Below are 24,140 nucleotides of genomic sequence, written 5' to 3' on the forward strand. Positions count from 1 at the left end.
AGTGTCCTGGGGTGACGTTATGGTGCTCTACTGACTGAGCAGGTCCTGCCCAGTCTGAGTCCCTTAATATAGTAGATGGAGATAAAGTCCCAGGGGCACATGTCAGAGGTTTGTTAGGGAAGACAGTATGGATTAATTCTTCCCCGAGAACAGACAAACCCATTCGTGGGATTGTCTTTGCTCAAGGACCAGGTTGTACATGGTGGGTAATGCAGAGAGATGGAACAACACGATGTGTACCTCAGGGAGATCTGATTGTGGGGTGAGACTCATATACAAATATCATTGTTTGCTGAATGTTACCACCATTGTCTGTACATTAGATCACACAGACATGAAACAGAAGGAAATGTGTGTCGAAGGTCTGAGCAAGTGAGATAGAAGGAAATGTGTAAGTGTCGAAGGTTTGAGCAAGTGAGATGGAAGGTTTTACTTGATGAAGTTTTTACATGGTGTTTAGTAGTATACTCACGATATGGAGATAAGGGGTGGAATGTCCTGGGGTGATGTTATGGTGCTTGTATCCCCAATCGTGTGTTCTGTTTAAGTGAAGGTTTGTTTTGTCTACTTATCAGCTGGCTCCCCTCCCCCATTGTCTGGGCTTAGGGGAGGCTAGGTTTGCTGGCTTGGGCTGGCTTTTGCTTGCTTACTTGGCTTGCTGACTTTAGTTTTCCTTGCTTTTGCTTTTGTTTTTGCTTATTAGTTAGTTTAGTTAGGCAGTCCAATTTCTTTCCCTGGACTTTTCTTTTTTTTGTTCTTTCTTTCTTTCCCTTTCTGTATACCATCTGAACCTGTTCCAGACCAGGACCTGGGAAACACCAAGGAACACTGGGAGTCTGCAATTTGTGATCGGCAGCAGTCAGCCCCAGCGCCGGAGACCGATAACTGGCCGACCACTCGCAGGAGAGATTTTCTGAGTTTGTCATTCTCTCAGAGCAGTGAAAGAGTTTTTTGTAATCTGGGACCGTTCATTTTCTTTTCTTGTGTTGGGGAGTGTTTTGTTTGTTAAATAAACAGGTTTTTTCCACTTTTCCTCTGAGGAAATTCTTCCTGAACCCAGTGGTGGGAGGAGGAGTCGTGGGGGTTTTGTTTTCTGGGGGCTCCTTCTGGAGGTTTTCCCCAAATTTGCCCTAAACTAGGACAGCAAGGCACACGCAGACCTTGCTGGAAGCTCAGGGTTCTTGAAGGGGATGCTGCAGTTGGCAACAGGAGCCATTGTTGAATTTTTCAGGCTGCTTAAGCCTCCATCCCAAATGCCACCAAGTGGTTGAGGAAGGGCGGAAAAAGACTTCCATGGAAGAAGGGAGGCCAAAAGCTTGGAAAAGGATGAAAGAAATGCTCGGATGATGATGATAACAAGAAAAAGATTTATTTTTGACAGCAAATGAACACCTGCCGCCCTCTAGCCCTCACAGACTGTCAGGCCGAGTGGTGCCGTTTCCAGGGCATGAGGGGCTGGTAGCCTGGGGAGAGAAAGCAGAAATCCAGTCAGTCGCAGCAGGCTCCTGTTCCCTCTGTCCCACCACAACCTGTGCGTGGGCCAGGCTGCTGGCTGTGCTCAGAGCCCAAACCTCCTGACCCATGCTCTCATTTTTGGAGGAGAACAGCGTGGCAGGCCGTGCTCCACCTCTTCTGCTTAAGCACAGCACAGCAACCTCCTCAGCAGCTGCAAGAGTGAGATTCCCGTGTGCCTGCTGCCGTCTGCCCCAAGCCCTTTTGCCATCTGTGCTCTGGAACTAGGTACCCACCTCTGGAGACCTGCTACCAGGAGAGGAGCCGATCTCACGTGAGGTCCTCGTCCTTCTTGAAGGAGATGTCCCCGCACACTGTGGCCGTCCCAGGGTAGCACCGGCACTGGACGGACTCCACAGACGGTGCTGGTGCTTCCCCATCCAGTCTGGGCACCAGGTGCAATCTTCCTCGAAAAAACAAAGAACAATTGCATGAAAGTCAATTCAAAACAAGACCTGGAAACAAGAAAAAGGGCCAAAGGTTATCAGCGTTTCACAGGCCTGGGGAGGGTCCGACCACTCCATGAGAGAATGAAACCTGTCCACGGGTGGGGAAAAATCCCACCTTTCCTGCCCGTAAGCCCATCCCTTCCTCAAGGGCCTGCAAAGCAGAGCGGTTGGGGCAGGGCAGCAGAACCTGTCCCCCTCTGCCGTTCCCCATCCACATGGATGGATGCTTTTGTCAGGCTGCCTGCCCCCACCCCTGCCCGCGCCAGGCATGCTGGCAGAAGCTGTCAGCGAGGCCGGGAGCCAGCTCCCCTTCCACAACATCCATCCCCTGTGCCGCCAAAAAGCAGCTGGACGGGCAGCGGAAAGATTCATATTCCCCATTGCTGCCGAGCGGGGAACCTTCGGCGCGTGGCCAGGCCGAGCCCTGCTGTGCCTGGAAGCACGAGCATTCCCCGCACCCTGCACCAGCTGGGGACTCATCTTGATTTCATTGGGGTGCAGAGCGTGTCCCCCAGGAAGGGGCTGCAAGCAAAGCCCACTGGCTTTGTCCCGCCAGCGGCCAGCTCCAGGATGGCGTTCTCCGGCTCCGCGTCATGCTGCAGAAGAACACGCCAGCTGTACCTCGGCTTGTGGGGACATAACGATGCCATTGAGCTGCAGGGGGATGTTTCCCCTTCTCCAGTCCGTGGTAACTTCACCGCACTGTGCAACGACTTCTCCAATAGGACGGGAAGTCCTGAGCCGCCCCCTCCACAACTCGCAGGGGACCCGTGGAAGCATCTCCTCAGCCACGCTCTCTGCTCCATGCTGCAGCCACAGGGAAACGCTCTGGGCATTTCTTGGAGTGCCACGAGATGCCAGCAGCTGGGACGTGCTGGGCTGCTCCTGGATCCTACTGTGCAGAGGGATGGATCTCTGCTGCCTCCTGGGCCAGGTGGGGCTGCTGCAGCCAAGGATGCTCACAAAGGTCTTCCAGACATGGCCTGTCTGCAGGGTCCATGGATAAATGTGGGAACCCAGGGTATTCCCCTGGCTTCCCTGGAGCCTGTACAGGGGGCTCAGAAGCCTTGGCAAGGTGCCAGAAATCTCTGTGAGTTCGATCTAAGTCCCTGGGAGAAATTACCATCTTTATATACAGAATTACAGAGTCACAGAAATAAGTAGAGTGTAAATTGATGTGTTAGAAGGTAGAAAAATAAGGTTTTAAAGATTGTTTATATTAAGGGGTTTTTGGACACAAGATGGAGGATTTGTGGCGTAGTAAGAAATTCTTCTTCTTCTTCATGGCATCCATCTTCTGGGTCGGGATGCCGACTCGGGATTGGTGAAGGGAAAACTGCTCGGTGTAAAGTGGGTATAAAGTATTGGTGATTAATTGTAAATAAAGTAGACGTAAATTAGAGTATAAAAGATAAGTCCTGCCCCAGAGGGCAAGAGAACAGCCTTGGATGAGTTGCAGAGTGGACCGCTGTAAGGTAGACAGAAAATTCCTTAGATAAGGAAGAATAAACGACCTTGGAAACCTCAGAACAACAGCTCTCGAGTCTTCTTTCGTGCCCTGCTGCGCCCTGCCTGCAAAATAAGAACTCTTAGACCACCCTTTACTGTACAGGTAAGCGACCTCAGACCATAAAAGAGGTCGCCGCCTGTCACAGATAAACACCACCTGATGAGGTGCTGGCACTCTGCAGGGAGAAACCAGAAACCACTGGTCAGCTCCTGTCCACGCTCTCCCAGATTCCACGGTGCCCACGTCACACTAGGAGTGCTCGGAGCTGCACCCAAAGCTTCCCATCCATCCTCCCTTTTGGAGGAGGGCAGCACAGAAGCGCACGTGCTGCATCCTCCAGCTAAGCCCAGGAGATCAACCTCCTCCCTAGCTGCAAGAGCAGGATGCTTATGTGCCAGCTGCCCAGTCCCAAACCCATTCTTGCTCCCTTGCCTTGAAGGCACATGCCCACCTTGAGACACCCGGGGAGGGAAGAAGAGCTGGTTCCGGACGATGTCCTCTCTGATTTTAAAGGGAAGGTGCCTGCACACCAGCTGATAGAGCAGGATGCCCAGGGTCCAGATGGTGGCTGGCTGGCCGTGGTAGCAGCCAAAGAGGATCCACTCCGGTGGGAAGTACTCCCACGTTCCTATGGGACACGGGCACAGCTCATCAGGCCGATGCTGCTCCCACCCTCCCAGCCAGCTCCACAACAGCCAGCCCCTGCCCCCGCCAAAAAGCAACTTGGCTGCAGCCGGCTGAAGAGGGATTCCCCTCCCTCCCTCCCTCCCTGTGTCTTTCCCCTGTGCCACCAAAGGGGAGAAGCTTCGCTGCCCGGCTGGGCCCCGGCTTTGGGCTCACCTGCCATGTGGGTGTAGAAGGTGTCCTGGAGGATGGTGCCGCAGCCAAAGTCAATGAGCTTTGCCTCGCTGGTGGCCAGGTCAATGAGGATGTTCTCGGCCTTGATGTCGTGGTGCAGCACGCCGTGGCTGGTGCAGTGCCGCACGGCCTGCAGCACCTGGAGGAACAGCCCCTCGCCACTGGCTCTGGCAGGAACTCCCCTGTGTGCAGCAGGTGCCAGAGGTCCCGGCAGAGCTCCAGACATTCCATGACCAGGGCAAAGCCGTCGGGCAGCTCAAACCAGTCCAAGAGCTGCACGACGCCGCGGAAACCAGGGCACGACACCATGGAGAGCAGCACCAGCTCCATGGGCACAAGGGCGTCGTCGTGCTGTGGGGGGAGCGCGATGCCGTCAGCGAGGCCGATGCTGCGCCGCGCCTTTGGTACCCCGTGCCCAGCCCTGCCACAGCTCGCCATTGCCCAGCCCGGGACGCTGCGCGGCCCCCACTCCCTCCACGCTCACTCCTCTCTCAGCGTCCCGGCTCCCACCCTGCTGGGCCTGGCCTTAGCCCCGCCCGGCACGCCCCACCAGCTGCTCCCGCTGGCCCCGCTCACTCACCAGCCGCGCCCACTCCCAGATGCAATCGCGGGGCACTCCTTTGATGGCCACCTGCAAGCCAAGGCGAGCGGTGGGCTCAGCTCTTAGCTCGCCGCCCGCCGCCTCCCTGCCCCCTTCGAGCCGGCCCCGTCTCTTACCGGGGCGCCGTCGGCGAGCCGGGTCCCGGCGTAAACTCTGCCGCAGCCGCCGCTCCCCAGCAGCGGGCCCAGCCGGTAGAGCTGCTCCAGGGGAGGTTTCTCCGCCCGTGCGGCCGGCACCGCGCTCTCGCCATTCTGCCCGGGGCACCCGCCCGCCCCGGGCGCTGCTGCTTCCTGAGCCGCCCCGGGCTCCGGCGGCTCGGGGCCGGCGGCCGAGCTGACGGGCGGCGGGGCTCGGACAGGGGAAGCTGCCGGCGATGGGGCAGGAGCCGGGCGGCTGCGGGGCTGCTGCGGGGGGAGCCACGGGAGGGGCCTCGCTCGGGGCCGGGGCCGGGGCCGGGGCCGGGGCCTCGTCAGGCGGAGCCAAGAGCTGGTGCTGCTCCACCACCACCACCACCAGAGGGAGGAGCTCTCCCACAGACTCTTCAGAAGGTGCCACAGCCGAGAGGGAGAGAGCCCTGCGGAGGCGGCACAGCGGCGGGCCCGGCAGGGACGGGCAGGGGGCCGGCTCACCCACAGGCACCTTGCAGGGCGCAGCATGAGCCGGGCTGGGAGAGGCAAACGCGGACGGGACGGAACTGGAGTTGAGGGATGTGAAAGGGAGAAGGGGACGGAGAATGAGCAAAAAGTCAAGCAGAAAACTGATCGACAAAGGCGCTGCTGCCACTGCTGCTGCTACCGCCGCTGCTGCTGAGCCGCCGGAGCGTGCGGCCGTTCGTCCATGGCCTCCGCGAACCCAACGGAGGAGCCCCATGTGCCCTGTGGAACGAAACAGTCAAAGAAAGAAATAAAAAGCGAAGCGAATTCCTTTAGAGAAATAACCAAATAAAGCAATGTAGGAATAAAGAAGACTGCTGTCTTGTGACTTTCTTCTTTGGGTGAGATGAAGCATTTTGTGGGGAAGAATTACCTCTTCTGACAGTTTTGCCAGTGTGGACAGGAGCGGAGCATTTAAATTTCAAGTAGAAAAGAGAAATGGTGTCAGTATTGTCATCTCTTTTCATTCTCTTTCAAGACAGTTGCAGGCTGCCAAAAGCTGTCGTCTGCAATGTGGAACTTGGTGCCAAGTTCCTTTTTGTGCCAGAGGATGAGGAGGGGAGGTATCCCAGAATCATGGAGTCATGGCATGCTTTGGCTGGGAAGGGACCTGAAAGATCCCATTGTTGCAAGCCCCGTGTGCTATGACTGGGGACCCCTTGCACTGGAGTGGCTTGTCCAGAGCTTCATCCAGCCTGGCCTCGTCCGCTGTCAGGGATGGGGCATGCACAGCTTGTCTGGGCAACTTGTTCCAGGAAAGGCTTTTTTTGAATCCCTCATCTAAACCTACTCTCTTTCAGTTTGGATCCATTCCCCCTTGTGCTCTCGCTGCCTGCCCTTGTACAAAGTCGCTGTCCAGCTTTCTTCTAGGTTGCTGTCAGGTACAGGAAGGCTACAGTTGGGTCAAGCCTAAGCCTAAGTCTCTTTTCCAGGCAGAAGAAGCCCAGCTGTCTCAGGCTTTCCTTGCAGGAGAGCTGCTCCAACCCTCGCAGCATCTCCATGTCCATCCTGGGCTCCTGCTCCAGCGCATCCCTGTCCTTGCTGACCTTGCTGGGTTGTTGATGCAGAGTCAGATGAAGCTGCAGAGTGTTCACAGAGCATGCCACACTCAATGAACTCCTTGCCTTCTTCTGAACTGGGTAAAGGAATCAGAAGTTACAGATCAGGTAAAAGGGACAAAGTGAGTGAGGTGAACGCACACCTTGACAATCAACCCATCCAATGGGTGCCCACTAGACAGCGGCCCAGCTCCCACCTTAGCTGTGTGTGAGGCTGAGCCCTGCTGGGCTTCCCCTTGTCCTCCTCCCTGGCAGTGACCCTGGGGGCAGCGCTGCTCAGCTGCCTCTGCCAGGGCTCCTGGACCAAGACCCCTGAGCCGACCAGGAGCCCAGACCTCCATTCCCAAGGCCGGGCTTCTGCACATCAGCCGTGCAGTCAGGCAGGGGAGGGAAGCTGCCTGCATGGGGAGGCTACACAAGTCCCTCCCTACACAAGCTCTCCTTGCACTTTTGGTCTGGGTTAGTGTTGTATGCTCAGAAGAAGCTCTGGAGGCTGTTCAGCGTTTGTCACACTCTGTGAACCCCTTGCTTGGGGTTGTTGATTTGGACTTTGAAGCTTATGGTGTGTTCAGACACCTGAAAACATGCTGTATGACTGAGATGTTTCTCAGAGCTAGAACTAAAGTCGCTTTTTACAATAAATCTTCTCTTGGAGCTCCTTGCCTCACACAGTAATATATTTGAGGAAGCAAGTTTGACAATAGGGGAACACAGATTTAGGATATGTCATCTCACTTGTGTTCATTGTGTAGAAAAACAGAGGAGCACTGCTTGTGAGCTGTCTAACCTGAGGGTACTTGCCATCAAGAACTTAGAAAAGTGGGGAGAGATGGAGTCAGTAACACAAGGATCTGCATTGTGCTTCACGCACAGGCCTGAGGTCTCTGTTTTCATTTTCTGGCTGCTAATAATCCTAGGAAGCTGGGAATTGCAGAGGGTTCATTTCATTTTGATGAAAGCAGCAGAAGGGTGACAAGGAGTTCAGTTCCTGTCTGCTGAAACATCACCAGGGCCTGGAGGTGTTCAAGTGCAGCTGTGTTGGTTTTCCCTCTTCACAAAGTCATTTTCTAACACCTTTTTGCACTCAGCACTTGTGCTGGTTTTGCACAGAAGTTACCTGAGAGGAGAGCACACACAGACATGCACACACCCCGGGGTTTTTCTGGATGAGAACTTTCTCTGCGAGTTGCTGTGTCCAATCGGGATGCTGATTTAACAATTGACAGCCTGGCAAACCAATTCAAAAGTTCATTCTCCTCCATGAATCCCCTTGGTTCAAGTGCAAAGCTCTGTTTTGATTTCCGGATTTCAGTGAAGTAAGAACCCAGTTTCCAGAATGGCAGGAGATTGAGAAGATGCCATGAACGTTGGCTGAAAAAAAAACTTTTTGTAAGCTATGAGGTAGACTGGACTACACTGAAAATTCCTATAAATTGTGGAGAAAACATGGGGGGGTTGAAGTGCTTGAGAAAAGGATCCTTTGCCCCGAGGTAAGGGGGGGGTCTCTGATTTGGAAAATGAAAATACGAACAGAGACATTTGATGAGAAAAAGAGATAAGAGAACTTTTACCTTTGAACAACTTGCCCTTAAAAGTAATACCCCATGAGTTTAACATGACCCATAACACAGCGCTGGAAAGATTGTAAAGATGGGAGGAGTTTCACGAATTTGCAGATTTTCCCAAGAGGATGCAAATCGTGAAGGTGAAGATAGAAGAGAACTTTGTTTTTTTCTTGGAAAAATCCCTATAACCAAAACAAGAAGGAACTTCTCTCTCTGAAGTGAACTGAAATGATTCTTCAAGTAAAAGACTGACTGAAGTGTCACTGTATGTTGTTGTTAAAAAATGTGGGAGGTGGGGGAAGGAGGAAGTGTTCTAAAATCTTATTCTCAATTTCTTTCTTTTTCTTTCTTTCTTTCTTTCTTTCTTTCTTTCTTTCTTTCTTTCTTTCTTTCTTTCTTTCTTTCTTTCCCTCTGTGTTATTAATAAATTTCATCTTGATACCCTTTTAAGTTTTAGTCCTGCCTTGTTTTTGCTCCTAAATCCTATCTCAAAGAGAAATGGAGTATATTAAATTGGCAAATCTAAACTAAACCAAGAGAGCAGTGAATGACTGCCACTGGCCTCCTCTGTGCCAAGATCAGCCCCAGCTCATTTTCCATGCTCCAAGCAGCACTCCAAGGCAGAAGGTGAATCCTGCACACCCAGGGCTCCAGGGCTGGAGTCATTCCAGTCATTCCAGCTGCAGTGGTTTCTCTGCAAGTGAGACAGGGATGGTTCTACATAGCTTTCGTGTTGGTGGTTTTCATATCACTTGGCTGGCCTCCATTAGGTTCTGTGTGCTGAATTTAGGCAATGAAGCCTTTGGACACCACCAAGGGAGGTGCCATAAGTAATGCCCTTCCTGGTGACGCTGTATAGCAGGCTAGTTTGGAGGTAGAACTGCTTGGGAGAGGGAAAAACCAGAGGCATGTGGAAGCTGGCTTTGTGTTCCAGGAAAGCCAATGGCAGAGGCAGATGTCTTTATCCATTAATTTCTGGTATTTAACTTTCACTTGGCCATTTTTAATACCTTAGATGGTGGGACACGGTCCTCTTCATCTAGGGGGTGATCTTACCCAGCCAAGAATTTCCTGTGACATATTTCCTAGCTATTATTCCTATGAAATGAGGCCTAGGCAGATATACCTGACAGCCTGCTTTCTGTACTGGTCCCACTCCCAATGGGTCCCATAGAGAACTCTGGCTGGAATCAGGGGAACAGGAGAGTTTATCATCTTTGGAGAAAGGGGCAGGCAATGCCGAGGACTCTAAGGCTGTTGTGAGGTTATGCAGCGACAAAATGAGAAGGGACAAAGCCCAAGTTTAATCTGGCTACTGCAGTGAAATCCTAGAATCCCAGAATGATTTAGATTGGAAAAGACCTGAAAGATTGTCTACTTCCAAAGCCCTGGCTGTGAGCAGGGACACCTTCCACTAGAGCAGGTTGCTCAGGGCCCCGTCCAACCTGGCCTTGAACACTTCCAGGCTTGGGGCATCCACAGCTTCTCTGGGTAACCTGTTCCCAGCGCCTCACCAGCCTCACAGTAAGGAGTTTCTTCCTAGAAACTTGCAAAAGAGAGTAAAAATATTTCTATAAATGCATCAGCAACAAAAGCAGGGTTAAGGAGAATCTCTGACTTTTATCAGAGGTGGGGATAAACACAGAACAAAGGATGAGGAAAATACTGAAGTACTTCATGCACTCTTCCTTGGGGAAAAGCTGTCAGGTTGGGCAGGCCCAGGGAGTGGTGGAACTCAATGGAATTAAATCCAGGTGGCAACTGGTCACAAGTGGTGTTCCCCAGGGCTCAGCACTGGGGCCAGTCATGTTCCATATCTTTATCAATGATGTGCAGGAGGGGATCAAGGGCACCTCAGCCTGTTTACAGGGGACACCAAGCTGGGGGGCAGTGTTGATGTGCTGGAAGGTAGGAAGTCTCTGCAGAGAGATCAGGACAGGCTGGATCATGGGTTGAGGCCCCTTGTATGAGGTTGAAGAAGGTGAAGTGCCCTGTCCTGCACTTGGGCCACAACAACCCCATGGGAGGTTACAGACTGGAAGCAGAGTGGCTGGAAAGCCACCCAGCAAACAAGGAACTGGGGGTGCTGGTTGGCAGTGGCTGAACCTGAGCCAGCGAGTGCCCAGGTGACCAAGAAGGCAAATAGCATCCCGTCCTGGGATGTGCTTTAGTGGTGGCCTTGGCAGTGTCAGCGGTCTCAGGTTATTGGGGGGATTCTCTGGTGTTAAAGGTGTTTTCCAGTGGAAACACTTCTGCAATTTTCAACCTCCATTCCTCGTTTTGAAGGATGCAGTCCCAAACAGACCTGCATTTGTGTTTTTAAGGAATTGTGTTTCTAGAATCTTTCCTTGAAAAGAAAGGGAATCAGGCTTTTAATGCTCTTGAGACACTTTTATTCCTTGTCCTTAATGTGTTTGAATTGAGGTGCTTTTGTACAGAAAGGTTGGACCATGGGATAAATGCAAGCAACTTAGCAGCAATGGCACTTTTTTCATCCAGTTTTCTGCTTCCTTTACCCATGGGTGGCAGATTTGGGAGTATTTGTCTTGTCCTTTGAGTTCTGGCTCAGACTTGTTCATGGATATGTTGTGAAATCTTATTTACTCCTTTCTCCTGAAAAAATCTTGCCGACTGGTGGAAATTGCTAGAGACAAGGATTTCAAGTCAGTCCCCAGTAAGATTAACCCAATGTTCCTGCTTAAATCTATGTACTCTTGTATTAGAACGGTGTGAAGTACTCTAACTCCGCAACCCCCTCCTCTTCTTTTTTAATACTTCTTGGGGGAAGTCCTTTATGCCATTCCAAGTCTTTGTTATCAAATGTGTGAAGTGATGTTGCTGCTGTAGCAGTAGCCTGAGTTCAGTGAGAACAACTCCAGAGCACCAGGTGCCACAGCAGTGGGCACAGTGAGAGACTTGTCTCTGCTGCCATGACCATCCAGCCATGGGGAGAGCAGCTACTTGGGCTTCCCCCATTCTACTGACAGCAGTCTGCCCCCACCATGTGGGCTGTATGGCCGGGATTTTGACAGAATGTGGAAAATGTATTGTTTCAATGTATTTTTCTGTTGTCTAACATGACCTCACTGGAACAGTTTAGTAGGCAGGATGCCCTGTGGGTTGGGCCATGGCATGGATGTGTGGCTGTCACTTGCACTGGCAATGTCATTTTTCCAGGCAGGCTCCTGATACAGCTGTGGGGGAAGGCACCAGCAGCTGAATCAGGCCCAGTCAGCAGCAGTAGCACATTGAGGAGATCCTCATCTGCAGAGTATTCACCCCCCCTGCTCCCCCATGGCAACGCAAGATGATTCCAGTGCAGGGGAAGGGCTGCAGCTGCCTGGAGACTCCTTCAGCCAAGACTTGCTGCAGTCTCATTGCTGCAGCTGTGCTGGGACGATGTTGGCTGCAGCAGGCACGTCCATGCCCAGGAATGCTACTCACCTCAGGGAGGCAGTGTGCACAAAAGCTGCATTCAAAGCACTGATCACAAAACTGCGGAGCCACTGGCAAGTGCAACAGCTCTCCTTCACTCCATGCAAGTGAGAGCTCAGCCTTGGAGCCTGTCCCTGGGAGCAGGGAAACACTCTGAGTATGGTTCTGAATTTTCAGGGACAGTCAAAATGAGAATCCTTTTGAGGCAGGTGTTGCAGTGTTTGGTTGGGGTGTGTCTGCAGGAAAGAAAGCAGGAATAAACCCAAGCCACAACCAAGGACAATCTTGGCATGGCAAATTTACACCCTATAGATACACTGATCGTATTGGCCCTGGGAACACAGGGGGCATCTAATGCAGAGTGCAAAACTTCTTCGAATAGATAGGAGAGATGAGACTTGAAGATATACAGTAATTTCACGACCATAAGGTGCACCGGACTATAAGGCGCACCCCCGGGGAGCCAGCACATTTCACAACTTTGTAGATCAGATAAGGCTCACCGGACTATAAGGCGCACTTTTTTTTTTGCAGCGAGGAGCCGCACGACACGCAACAAAGTAATGAATTACTGGCAGGTGCTCAATTTGCAAACATTTTTCAAAGATCGGTGTAGCCTTAAATTGCAACCCCAGGCACCCTCCCCGTGCAGCGGGCCCCGGCACTCCCGCCCGCCCCTGACGCCAGCTGGCACGGCTCATGGCACCCGGCTTTTCGGCAGTCGCAGGGGCTTCCCCGCCGCCGCTTTTCGGCGACCGCAGGGGCTGAACGGCACCACTTTTCGGCGGCCGCGGGGGCTCCGCAGGCGCCGCGATTCGGTGGCCGCAAGGGGCTCCGCCGCTGCTGTGATTTGACGGCCGCTGGTACTCCCCCGCCACTGCTTTTCGGCGGCCGCAGGGGCTTCCCCACCACCGCTTCGCTGCCGCCACTTTTCGGCAGCCGCGGGGGCTCGACCGGCGCCGCGATTCGGCGGCTGCAAGGGGCTCGGCCGGTGCCGCAATTCAGCGGCCGCAAGGGGCTTGACCGGCGCTGCTTTTCGGCAGTCGCAGGAGCTTCCCCGCCACCGCTTTTCGGCGGCCGCAGGGACTCGACCAGCACCGCTTTTCGGCGGCCACGGTGGCTCCACCCCTGCCACGATTTGGCGACCGTGGGGGCTCGACTGGTGCCACGATTCGGCGGCTGCAAGGGGCTCGGCCGGCGCCGCGATTCAGCAGCCACAAGGGGCTCGGCTGGCGCCGCTTTTCGGCAGTCGCAGGGGCTTCCCCGCTGCCGATTTTTGGTGACCGCAGGGGCTCGACTGACGCCGCTTTTTGGCGGCCACGGGGGCTCCGTCCCTGCTGCAATTCGGCGGCCGCGGGGGCTTCCCCGCTGCCGCTTTGCCACCGCCGCTTTTCGGCGGCCACAGGGGCTTCACTGCCGCCACTTTTCAGCGACCACAGCGGCTCTGCCAGCGCCGCTATTCGACGGCCACAGGGACTTGGTCGGTGCCACCTTTTGGTGACCGCAGGGGCTTCACCGCCGCTGCTCCTATGCTGCCGCTGGGCGGGCTCTGCTCTGGGCTGTTGCAGGCTTGCACTTCTCGTTCCCTCCGCGCTTGGGCCAGGGCCTGGGTTCTCGTTTCCCCAGCGCCCGGGCCGGGGCCGGCACGGCTTGGCTTCTCGTTCCCCCCGCGACTGTAGTGGCACCACCCGGCTTCTTGTTCCACCCGGGTCAGGGCTTGCGCTGGCTACCTCCTTCCCCTCGTGGCTCCTGCCGACCCTGGCCGCCCGCTCCTGCCCCCACCTCGTGACTCGGCGCTCCTGCGGCACCGCCCCCCCATTGCGGCTCGCACTTCCGGATTGGCAAATTTCGCAACTTTGTCCATCAGATAAGGCGCACCGGACTATAAGGTGCACTTCCGGGTTCGGGGAAAAAGTTTAGTCAAAAGGGTGCGCCTTATAGTCGTGAAATTACTGTAATTTTCCTGATGAAGAAAAAGGGATCAGACCCACTGCCCCCTAATTCAAGCTTAGTTCTGCCAAATCAAGCATGATTAGTTTTAACTGCTTAGTTGGAGGGTATTTCAGAAGGACCTGTCCCGTGCTATTTCCATTAAGAAAATTCTGAATTGTCAGGAACTGCCAAGTTCAGAAATGTTTCTAGGCAAATTGTTCTTTATGCTGGGTTTCAGTGTCTCTGCAATAAAAAAGTAGGGAATAAACCCCTGAAGCAATGAAGCAGAGCTAAGGTGGAACATTTGGATGATCAATTTGCTCCCTACAGATATCGGCTAACAGAAATCAGGGGTCAGACAGAAGCACGGATTGAAACATGGATTTTACTGGAAAAGGAAAGAGCACAGAAGGAAAAGGTGAGGGTAGAAAGGAGCTGAAAGGCCTGAACCAAATGGAAAAAAATCTCACCAACTTTCAAGGAAAACTGGTCCATGGTGGTCAGTGCTGTCTCTGTGTCAGAGTTGGTGACTTACAGCTACAGGGGATGCTGCAAGGACGCCTATGGCATCACAACATTCTGTCATTAGTTTACTCTGCTTCCTCCTTTTTGACAGTAGCCAAATCATTCATAGTGTCAACCAGGACAGGGACTGTGGCCACAGCTGACCACAAATCGTACATGGTCTTGAGGTGCAAGTCCTATTTCTTTCTTGGCCATCAATGTTGGGTCTCAGTACAGAAAAGTTTCCTGTTCTTCCTCTGCTTGGTGATTGGTTCCAACACTGAGGATGATATCACAGTACTACAAAAACACCAGCAAGGCCTGCCTGCTTGCTGACAGCTTTGTAGTTTGCAGAAAAAGCAGTCACAGCGGTGTGGGTCTTTCCTGGGTATGCACAGAAGGCCAATGTCAAGAAGAAATCCTTTCTCCCCTCTTATCATCGGAGCCTTCCACCTTTCCCTTCAGACTTCCTAACTCAATGGTGTTCAGAGGAATTATGAACAGACTAATTCCATGAAAAATGAAACCAAAGAAATTTTCTCAAAAATTCAAAAATCCCTCTAGTGCCTCAACCATTAGATGTGTTGATGGTGGGATAAAGGAGGGAGTTCACCTAACTCACTTGTTCCCTTGTGAGCATGGCTCAGCCTCACACAGAGGTAAGGTGGGAACTGGGCTGCTCTCTGGCAGGAGGAAGGGTCTTGTGGCAACCTGGAGAGCTTGTGCACATTGGCAGGGAACAGTTCTGCCCTGCAGGTGCCCCCTGCCATGAGCTGTCCTGCTGCCAGTGCCCCGTGGAGCTGTAGGGCTGCTGAGCTGTGGGGCAGGGAGAGGAGCAGGAGGCTGCATGTGCAGCTGAACCATTGCTGGAAAGCACAGGGCTCTGGGCTCCCTGCTGTCCCAGGGCAGCCCAGAGGCCAGGGTGTTCCCCTGGGAGCTCTGTGCAAGGGGTCAGGGTGTGCCCCTGGGCTGCCTCAAGGGGCTGCTGGCAGGAGCATGTTTCCCTGTGCAGTTATTGAGAAGTTTCCAAGAAATGTGTTCCATGAAACATGATTTTTTTTTAAATTTTTTTTGGACTGTATATATTTTATTTTTATGATATGTTTGGCATTTTTTCTTAATTTTAAATAAACTAAATACAGTAATTTCACAACCATAAGGCGCACCGGACTATAAGGCGCACCCCTCGGGAGTCGGTAAGCTTTGCAACTTTGTAGATCATATAAGGCGCACCGGACTATAAGGTGCACTTTTTTTTGCCGCGAAGATCTGTGCCACGCGCAACAAAGTAACGAATTAGTAACGGAAACCCGCCATCGTGGAGTTTACTGGCAGGGGCTCAATTTGGAAACATTTTTCACAGATCGGTGTAGGCTTTCAAAGGCAGCCCCAGGTGCCCTCCCCGTGCAGTGGGTCCTGGCACTCCCGCTTGCCCCCGGTGCCGACTGGCGCAGCTCAGCATAGCCGCGAGGCTGCCTCCCCCTCGCGGCTCCGCGGAGCCGCCGTGACGTTCCCTCACTCGGTTTGGCGCTCCTGCCGTACCGCCTGTCCCTCACTGGGCTCGGCGCCGCCGTAATGCCACCCGTCCCTTGCTCGGCTCGGCGCTCCCCCTCGTGGCTCCGTTGTGCCGCCATTCTGTTCCCCCTCGTGGCTCCGCGGAGTAGCCCTGCTGCCCGCCCCTCGCTCAGCTTGGTGGCGCGGCCACCCTGCCACCCATCCCTCGCTCAGCTCGGCGCACCGCGGCCCTGCCTGTCCCTATCAGCGGTGGCCCCGCTGGTCCGTGCTGGTCGCAGCCCCGCGGGCCACGCCTGCCCCTATCAACTGTGACCTGGCGGCCCGTGCTGGCCACAACCCCACTGGCCGCGCCTGCCCCTATCAGCTGTGGTCCCGCTGGCCACAGCACCGTGGTCCCGCCGACCCCTATCGGCTGTGGCCCCTCGGCTCAGGCCGCCGCGCACAACAAAGTAACAAAGTAGTAACGCCTCCCTGCCTGTGCTGCTCCCAGTGCCTGGGGCTGCCCGGGACCGCCGCCTGCCTTCCTGCCCGTGCTGCTCCCGGTGCCTGGGGCCGCCCGGGGCTACCCTTTGCCTTTCTACCCGCACTGCTCCCGGTGCCTGGGGCCACCCGGGACCACCCCTCACCTCCCTGCCTGCGCTGCCCCCGGTGCCTGGGGCCACCCGGGGCCACCCCCTGCCTTCCTGCCCGCACTGCTCCCGGTGCCTGGGGCCGCCCGGAGCTTCCCCCTGCCTTCCTGCCCGCACTGCTCCCGGTGCCTGGGGCTGCCCGGATCTTCCCCCTGCCTTCCTGCCCGCACTGCTCCCGGTGCCTGGGGTCGCCCGGATCTTCCCCCTGCCTTCCTGCCCGCACTGCTCCCGGTACCTGGGACCGCCCCCTGCCTTCCTGCCCGCGCTACTCCCTGTGCCTGGGGCTGCCTGCGGCTGTCCCCCCATCGCTACTCGGCACTCCCGTGGCGCCGCCCCCCCTCGCGACTCTCACTTCCGGGATGGCAAATGTCGCAACTTTGTACATCATATAAGGTGCACCGGACTATAAGCAGCACTTCCGGGTTCGGGGAAAAATTTTAGTCAAAAGGGTGCGCCTTATAGTCATGAAATTACTGTATTTAAAAATACAGGCTGAGAATTCAAGACCAGGACCTGCTAGTCTAGAGGAGATGTGCTGTGGTTATGGGAGTGCAGCTCACTCGGTGTTCCAGTGTCTCGCCATATCCTTTCCTCGCTGGACCTCTCCTCTTCCTCTTTTACCATATTTTCTTTGTGTCATTTGTGCTGCTGTTTGTGACTTGGCAATATCATGGGGCCACCTACTGACATGTTTGGGGGACAGTGGACCCAACAGATCCAGTAGAGTCATAAGTTTTCCACCTGGATCTATTCTGTGCTCACAAAAGGCCTGAGCAAGGAAACAAAGAGAAGTGTACCCAAATCCCAAAGCTTTGCTCCTTTCCCATCTCATACAGATCTGGCTCACAGGTGTGTCCATAGTAAGATAGATCATGGGAAAAGATGCACTGCTTTGGAAAAGACATTTGTATGTCTATTTACCCAGGGCAGCAGTCCAACAGAGTTTTTTGCTACTTGTTTGTAGAAGGATGAGTGGACTGTGAGGTCAACAAGTGACAAGGGTTCCTCAAATCTATTTATACTCCTGGGTGGCCTTCAACTCAGAACTGTGGGATAATACCCTGGTTCATCCCACACACATTCTGCCTTCAAGAAATGCTTGGCTTGGCTTGTTAGAGTGAAATAAATAGAAGAGAATAATAATAAATAGAAATGGACATTTAAACTTGTCGCTTTGGAATGACTCTTCTGCTTTGCAATGTACAAAAAAGTGTTTGAGATTGCTTAAAAATTCACAGGCAAGTTTATCAGGAAGAAACAGATTGAATATTAAGCAAAGCTGTGCAGAATTTGATGGCAACATTCACACTATTACTTGCTAGTCAGTTAAGGCAGGGGGACACCTGCAACCCACGAGTCCTCACCTCTGCCACATGTGGATTCTCATCGTGGCAGTGGATGAAGAGTGGGAGCAGGCTGTGCTGCATATGTGGCTTCAGGCTTTCTTTCCTTTTCCATTAATAAATCCATCAACTCTTGAAAGGCAATCTTTGAACACAGCTGCCCCTGGCTATCATCCTGTATGAAAGGAAGGAAGAACGACCTAAGCATTGGTTCCTTCAGGCACACCTGGGCACCACCTTTGAAATTCTCAGGGCACAAAGTGTGCGGGCTGCACCCAGTGCCATGGCCTGGAGCACAGAGCCTCATGCTGTCAAAGAGTGGCAGGAGCACCTCAGCCAGCTGCAGGGCGATGGGGCTGTGTATAGGGGCACCATTATACAGGAAGAAACATCGGTGTACATCCTGACCACAGAGCTATTATTTTCCTGCAGGAGCTCCACAAGATTTTCAGTCAGGCTCCACATTTTTTTGCCTGTACAGAACACAACTCTGTGGAAGGCTACCCTGCTGCTGCAGGGCCTAGAGGCCAAAGGCCTGTCCCAAAGAACTCGGGCAGCTGAACTGGGAGGCAGGAGAGCTGGGAGCAGCTGCCCCAGCACCCGAAGCCCAGCCATGCCCAAGCAACTGCATTCCCCAGCCTGACGCTGCTGGCAGGGCTTCAGCAGCTGCTCCCTTCTCACCGTGGGGTAATTCGTGGGGCCAAGCACCACGAGGCCTCTGAGGGTCAGGTGATGCCTCTCCCTGCACTCGCTCTGTAGGTTCTTTGTAATGATTTCCAGGAGGCTGGCCCCGTATTCAGTCACGTTCAAGCACTCCAGGACCTGAAAGACACAGGGCAGTGACAGGGGACCCAGAAACCCACAGGAGCCTGGAACCGCACAGGGCTGGGCCCAGATAGCAGTACAGGGCACAGGCACCGTGCAGAGAGCTGGGAGGTAGCTCAGCAACACAGTGCTGGTCATCAGGCTCACCTCCACAAGGAATGCCAGGGCAGGGAAATCCCAGAATGGCATCTCCATGCTGAGCAGCCTGGGCAGGTACAATGCAATCCCAGAACACAAGTGTTTGGATGAACGGAACATTGCTCTGATAGGAGGAAAAAGGAACCAAGGCCTGAGTCAGGAGAAAAAACCTCTCCCACGACCAACCCACATAGTTCTGGTCTTTCCCCAACATTCTGCAAGGGAATGTGGGGTATTTGGGAGGTAGCTTCTTGTGGACACCTCCTCTCCCAGCATTTTCCAGTCTGCTTGGCCATCCCTCAGTGACAAGACCCTCTGGCCCATGACCAAAGGCACTCGGTGGGGCCCCTCAGGCACAGAACCCAAATGCTGGGTGCAGTGGAGAGCAGGGGATCTCACCTGGCCAGCAGACCCACGGCATAGTGGTGGGTGTCAACACAGAGCAGCGTGTCCCAGCCACACTTGCGCTCCATGGTCATCACCACATCCCCACACTGGAGAAAGCTGAGCAGGGACTTCAGGGTCCACACTGCCAACCTGTGTGCAGAGCAAAGCTCAGGTCATGCTGGGAGCACTGGCTCCTTCCCTGGGGACATGGCAGGGACAGAAGGACTGGCATGGAGAACCTGTTGGGGCTGGTGGCAAGGTCATGTTCTTCTTGGCATCCCTTCCACAAGATCTCAACCTCCTCTGGCATATCCAGAGTGCTGAAGAAAACTTGGAAGAGCAGATGCACAAAGAGGCAGGGGAAATACATCACCATTATATGTGGTCAGCAGGGCACCTGGAGGATCTTCCACATCACCACAGTTGCCTGCAAAGGACAAAGCACCCCAAGGCAGCACTCAGTGCCGAGGTGCCCGTGCAGCAGGGCCTGAGCGTGGCAGGGAGCGACCAGGGGAGAAGCAGGGGGAGTACCGGGCCTGGTGCCCCTGAAGCTGCCCCTAGGCCAGGATTCTGCCCAGCACCTGAGGTTGGGAGATGCAGTGGGGGAATGAGGGTTCCAGAAACTCACAGTCAGGGGAAAGACACCCATTGTGTCCCCATCAGAGGTGCATGTGCTGTGCCCTGGCCAGTCTGCCAGCACATCCAGGAGTATCTGCAGCACTGCCTCCACAGTCCTGCTCGAGGACATGATGGTTGTCCACATGGTCATTGCAGTTCTGTGTGGTCAGAGCTCTGTCTCAGGGCGGTCTCAGACACAGCACCGTGGCCTGGGCAGCAGCGGGGGCCTGATCCCTTGTAACACATGCGTGATTTCTGCACGAGGTACTCGTCAGGCTCCTGCTGGTCATTTTGGATGAAGGCTCAGACGTCTTTCTCAGGCTTGAAGTTTCCACCCCTGCTTCCTGGGCAGACTCTATAGGATTGTCTACTCAAATAGCCAGTGACTAGCTTTTGCAGTTAACTTGTTCTGCTCAATTTGCTGATTTTCAAAAACTGCTTCATTCACATGCCTTATTGCAACGTAACTCCTTCTTTCTGCACAGGTACAGCTTTTTGTGGATCTCAAGCATTATCTCATTGCCTAGGCACCAATTCTGCCCTTTCTTTTATCCTTTGCAATTTATTTTGCAACTACAGTCTTGGTGTGGTCTCAAAATACCTGTTTCAATCCTTTATCTCATTTTGTTTTGTTCCCATTCATGATACATGGTGGCAATTTGTTTACAATACCATACAGAACATTGGCTTGTCATGCAGGTTCCTGAGATTGGTATTCCAATTCCTAAAATTCCTACAAAATTTCAAATTAGGTAGCCAAGATGTTGGAATTGCCCACAAATGTTTACTCCAAGATGCAATGTCTTTGGTCACTTCAGGGAGTACTTTTGCGTGTTGCCAAATGCTATAGATATCCCCTGCTGTTTGCCCTGACTGATCTATAGAAGTGCAACAACTGGTATAAATTAGAATACAGACTCCTCCCATTTGGCTGTTGCCATAACTAAAACCATGTGGTTTTGAAAGACTATTTATTTAAGTTTGTAGTCTTCTTATAACATCTGTTGTTGAATTAACAATCAGTTCTATTTTGGCTAAGATGCTTGAAATGGCCTTTTCCAGGTGTGCAATTCCTGAATTTGGGAGGAACGCCCTAACAAAACTGTGAAACCTGGTGCTGTATCACACTGGTGGGTTATTGTGTGCTGTCTTAGTGAGTCTGTTCTTCCATAGTCCTTGAACACCACCTGCCATTTCATTAGTTTGATTTGTAACCTGCAACTGAGGAAGAAGGTATCCCATGGTACATTGGCCAGTCCAGTTACCTGGTAATTGTTTTCATCCTATTCCATTCCCATAAAGGCACCAAGATGCATCTGGAAGGTCGCAGCTGGTGTTAATGCTCACAGACTCGTTCCTGGTATGTCTATCAAGAAGACATTTTGCCACATGGGCTGAGTGACATTGACCCACCCAGTTGTGTTACCAGAAAAGTTGCTGAGATTTGCTCCAGAGATGTTCAACCCTGTGTATATGACTGACTCGTTGATAGGTAGTAATTGGAAAAGGGGCTTTCCCAAGGAAGATCCTGCCTGTCTGCATTGAGCACAACGGTTGTGTGAACTCTGGGGGTTCAAATCTGACCAATTGCTTGATGGTGCCCCTGTTAAGGGAAGGTTCCATTGTTGCACCTCTCTGCTAAACCAGCAATCCCTGAGTCCTGTGTAATTAGCTATGGTTCCTATTAGTGCTACATGGCTGATAACATCGAAGGCAGGGACAGTATAATCAATTAAGAAGACACTGAAATGCATTATGAATTTAATGAGTGAATTTCAGTTTTAGTCCATGATCTCCAACAGGTTTGGTCATCCAGGGTTTAGTTGGGGATTTCTTCACTGGGGTGCGGTCAATCCAGGTGGGTCTTTCCTTTACTCAAACAGATGTAAAGGCAGTCAGGAGCACCTGGATGGATCCATCCCACTTTACTTGCAGAGGATCACCTGCAAAATTCTTCACATACACCCAGTCACCAGGATCAATTATATGCAATTTATGATCTGGCTGCAGCAGATCTTGGGATGAGGGATTCCTTCCTACCTGGGCCACTTTGGGTGGGCTGGGGGACTTGGTGGCCCGCGGCATTCCCAAGGATTTTCTTTTGCACATGCACTCACGGCCAGACCATGGGATTTGCCTGCCTGAATTATTTATAAGGGGTCTCCTGTCCCTGTGGCAGGAACCCTAAAGACCAGAGTGCTGGACTTGATGTCCTGCAGCCTTCCTGAGGCTTCTCTGTCATGGGTGTCTTCAAGGCACAACTGCACGGCCTGTTGCCTCACAGCTTTTCTGAGGCATCTCTCTTTAAGGTGCCCTCGAGGCCAAACTGTGACATGGTGGGCAGATTTCTCGACCTGCTCAAAGTGTTCAGGGGGAAAGAAAATAAAGGCCCTGGAGTTTCTCCAGCACAACACCCTGAAGAACTGGACCTGTTCTAGCCAAAGCAGGATGGTGAGTGGCAGAGCTGAGCCACAGGGCTGATGGCTGCTGCCAGCTTGGCCCCATGCCATGCCATACAATGCCATGCCATCCCATCCCATGCCATCCCTGCAATCCCTGCCCTGGCTGTGGAGGGCTTCGCTCCCTGTGTGGACGAAGGGTGGCATGGGCAGAGCACACAGAGATTTCAGGGATGCATGGAGGGGATTCATGGCCAGCACCTTGCAGCTGATCCCATTGGCCCTTCCTCTCTTGTGGCCATGGCAAGAGCTGGCTGGGATGGCCCTGGCAGGAAGGTCTCCTTGGATTCCCACAGTTCCAGGCTCTGACTGTGGCTCAGTTTCTCTGTCTCCCAGCCATTCAAGCTCTGAGGAGAGATGACAGCCTTTCCCAGACAAACATAGTTGTTCAACAACTATTCACTGAAAGAGCTGCAGAGCCATGCTCATCTACAGGCTCAGAAGAACCAGCATCCCATTAAGAGCTCCAGATGCCATAGAAGATGAGGCAACCTTGAGACCAGAAGAGACCAGCTGGAGCTGCAGGCACAGCTGAGCCTGTGGAAGCTCACATGGCTTCAGCCCTCTCCCTGCTTGTAGAAAGCTCTCTCCCTGCAGCCTTCAGGCACTGCCCATCCTTTCTTCTTCACTATTCCTCCCGTTTGACTGCTCCCTCCTTCCATCCCTCAGGCTGTGCCCATCCCTTTTTCATCTTCCACCTTACTCCACCCTTTTGACAGCTCCCTCCCTCCTGCCCTCAAGACTATGCCCATCCCTTTTTTCCTCTCAAGCTCATGCCTTTGTTTTGCCTTATATCAATAAACAGTTTGGCTTCTTCACTTTGCCTGCATCTCTGTGGAGCTGTAGCAGCACAAATCCGGAGACCTGGGACACACAGACCCCTCCTGCCGTTCTCTTCCGCGCTGTGTTTTGTGCAGAGACGCAGAGGAACGAGGGCAGATCAGGCTGGAAAGGTCTCTGTGCTGAAGCTCCAGTTCCACAACACTGTGCAGTTCAAAGTCTTGCTGAGCATCCTGACATCCCTGGGTTTTAGAAGAGCCACTGCACCTGAGTATGCTCTGAACCCAGTTGGGAGGGATTTCATGGCAAACATCTATGGAGGGCAAAGGAGCTTGGAATGCTGGAAGGTTTCAAGAACAGCTTCCTGAAAGCACAGCAATGCTCCATCCCTGCACAGGGTCAGGAAGAGGGCAGAACCAGAGACCAGCAGGACTTCACAGAGAACTTTGGGTGTGCCAAAGAGCACATGAAGCAGGAACACAGTGCCCGAGACTCGGACGGGTGACCATGGCAGTGTCCGGAGCGCTGTCAGGCAGTGTTGGAATCCTGGGTGCGGTTCTGGTCCCCACAAGTGAGGAATCGCAGCCCCTGCCTCAGAGCCAGTCAGAAAGCCAAGCAAGGGAGAGCAGAGGGAGGGCTCCCTTCCAGTGTCTCTTGGGCATGGCTGCAAAACAGCCCCTGCTGCTGCTTCCTCCACCAGTATGTGCTGATGGCAGAGCCAACTAGGTTGTGCTCTGTGTACCAAAGCCTGTTGAGAGCGGGCATGAAAAGTGCTGGGTGCACAGCCCAGAGTCCTGCAAGGTTCTGTCAAGAGCATCCTGTGGGAGCAGGGCTCTGGTCTCTGGCCAAGAACAACCTGGTTTTGCTGCCGTGACCGCTGACAGGGGCTGAGGCAGGTGAAGAGGCAGAGGGCAGCTTGTGTTTGTAGAGGGCCCAGGGCTGCATGTCTGAACCTTCACCTGGAACACCCTTGGGGGAACATGAGCTAGAGCTGGAGTGCCTGTTCTGAAAGGCCCAGAAGTAATTCAGCCTTTCCAGGGCTTCCTAAGAGTGTGTTTGTGTTCCCGGGGAAAGCTACACATTTGGGGAAACACCTTTGGGGGAAATGGACTTGCTTCTTAAGGAAAGTGCTTCCCAAGGAGCTCGCAGTGAGGTAGATGTGTCTCCCTTTGGCTCCCTGTGGTCCTTTCAGTCCTTGAGGCCTGCTGCCCTTGGCAGAGGGGCAGGGGAAGGGAGAAGGTTGTGAAGAGCAGGTTTGGCATCTGCCTGGACCTGCAGAGACCAAGCCAAGCACCTGCAACAGGGTGTGTTACCCCTCTTTGGACAACTGTGCAGCTGTGAGCCCCAAATGTCTCTTTGAGAACTGTGA

At 53.3% G+C, this 24,140-nt stretch overlaps 1 protein-coding gene across 1 annotated transcript; it reads right to left on the minus strand.

Moving 5' to 3' along the window:
* Window positions 1-1,419: 1,419 nt before the first annotated feature.
* On the minus strand, window positions 1,420-4,767 carry LOC117005057 (serine/threonine-protein kinase pim-3-like). Its single transcript, XM_033076285.1, is given in 6 exon segments — window positions 1,420-1,463; window positions 1,580-1,632; window positions 1,787-1,919; window positions 3,923-4,099; window positions 4,312-4,479; window positions 4,482-4,767. Coding segments are annotated over 6 exon segments (861 nt in total).
* Between the last annotated feature and the right edge of the window lie 19,373 nt (window positions 4,768-24,140).

The sequence above is a fragment of the Catharus ustulatus genome, chromosome W, assembly GCF_009819885.2.
Source record: "Catharus ustulatus isolate bCatUst1 chromosome W, bCatUst1.pri.v2, whole genome shotgun sequence".
Taxonomy (NCBI): domain Eukaryota; kingdom Metazoa; phylum Chordata; class Aves; order Passeriformes; family Turdidae; genus Catharus; species Catharus ustulatus.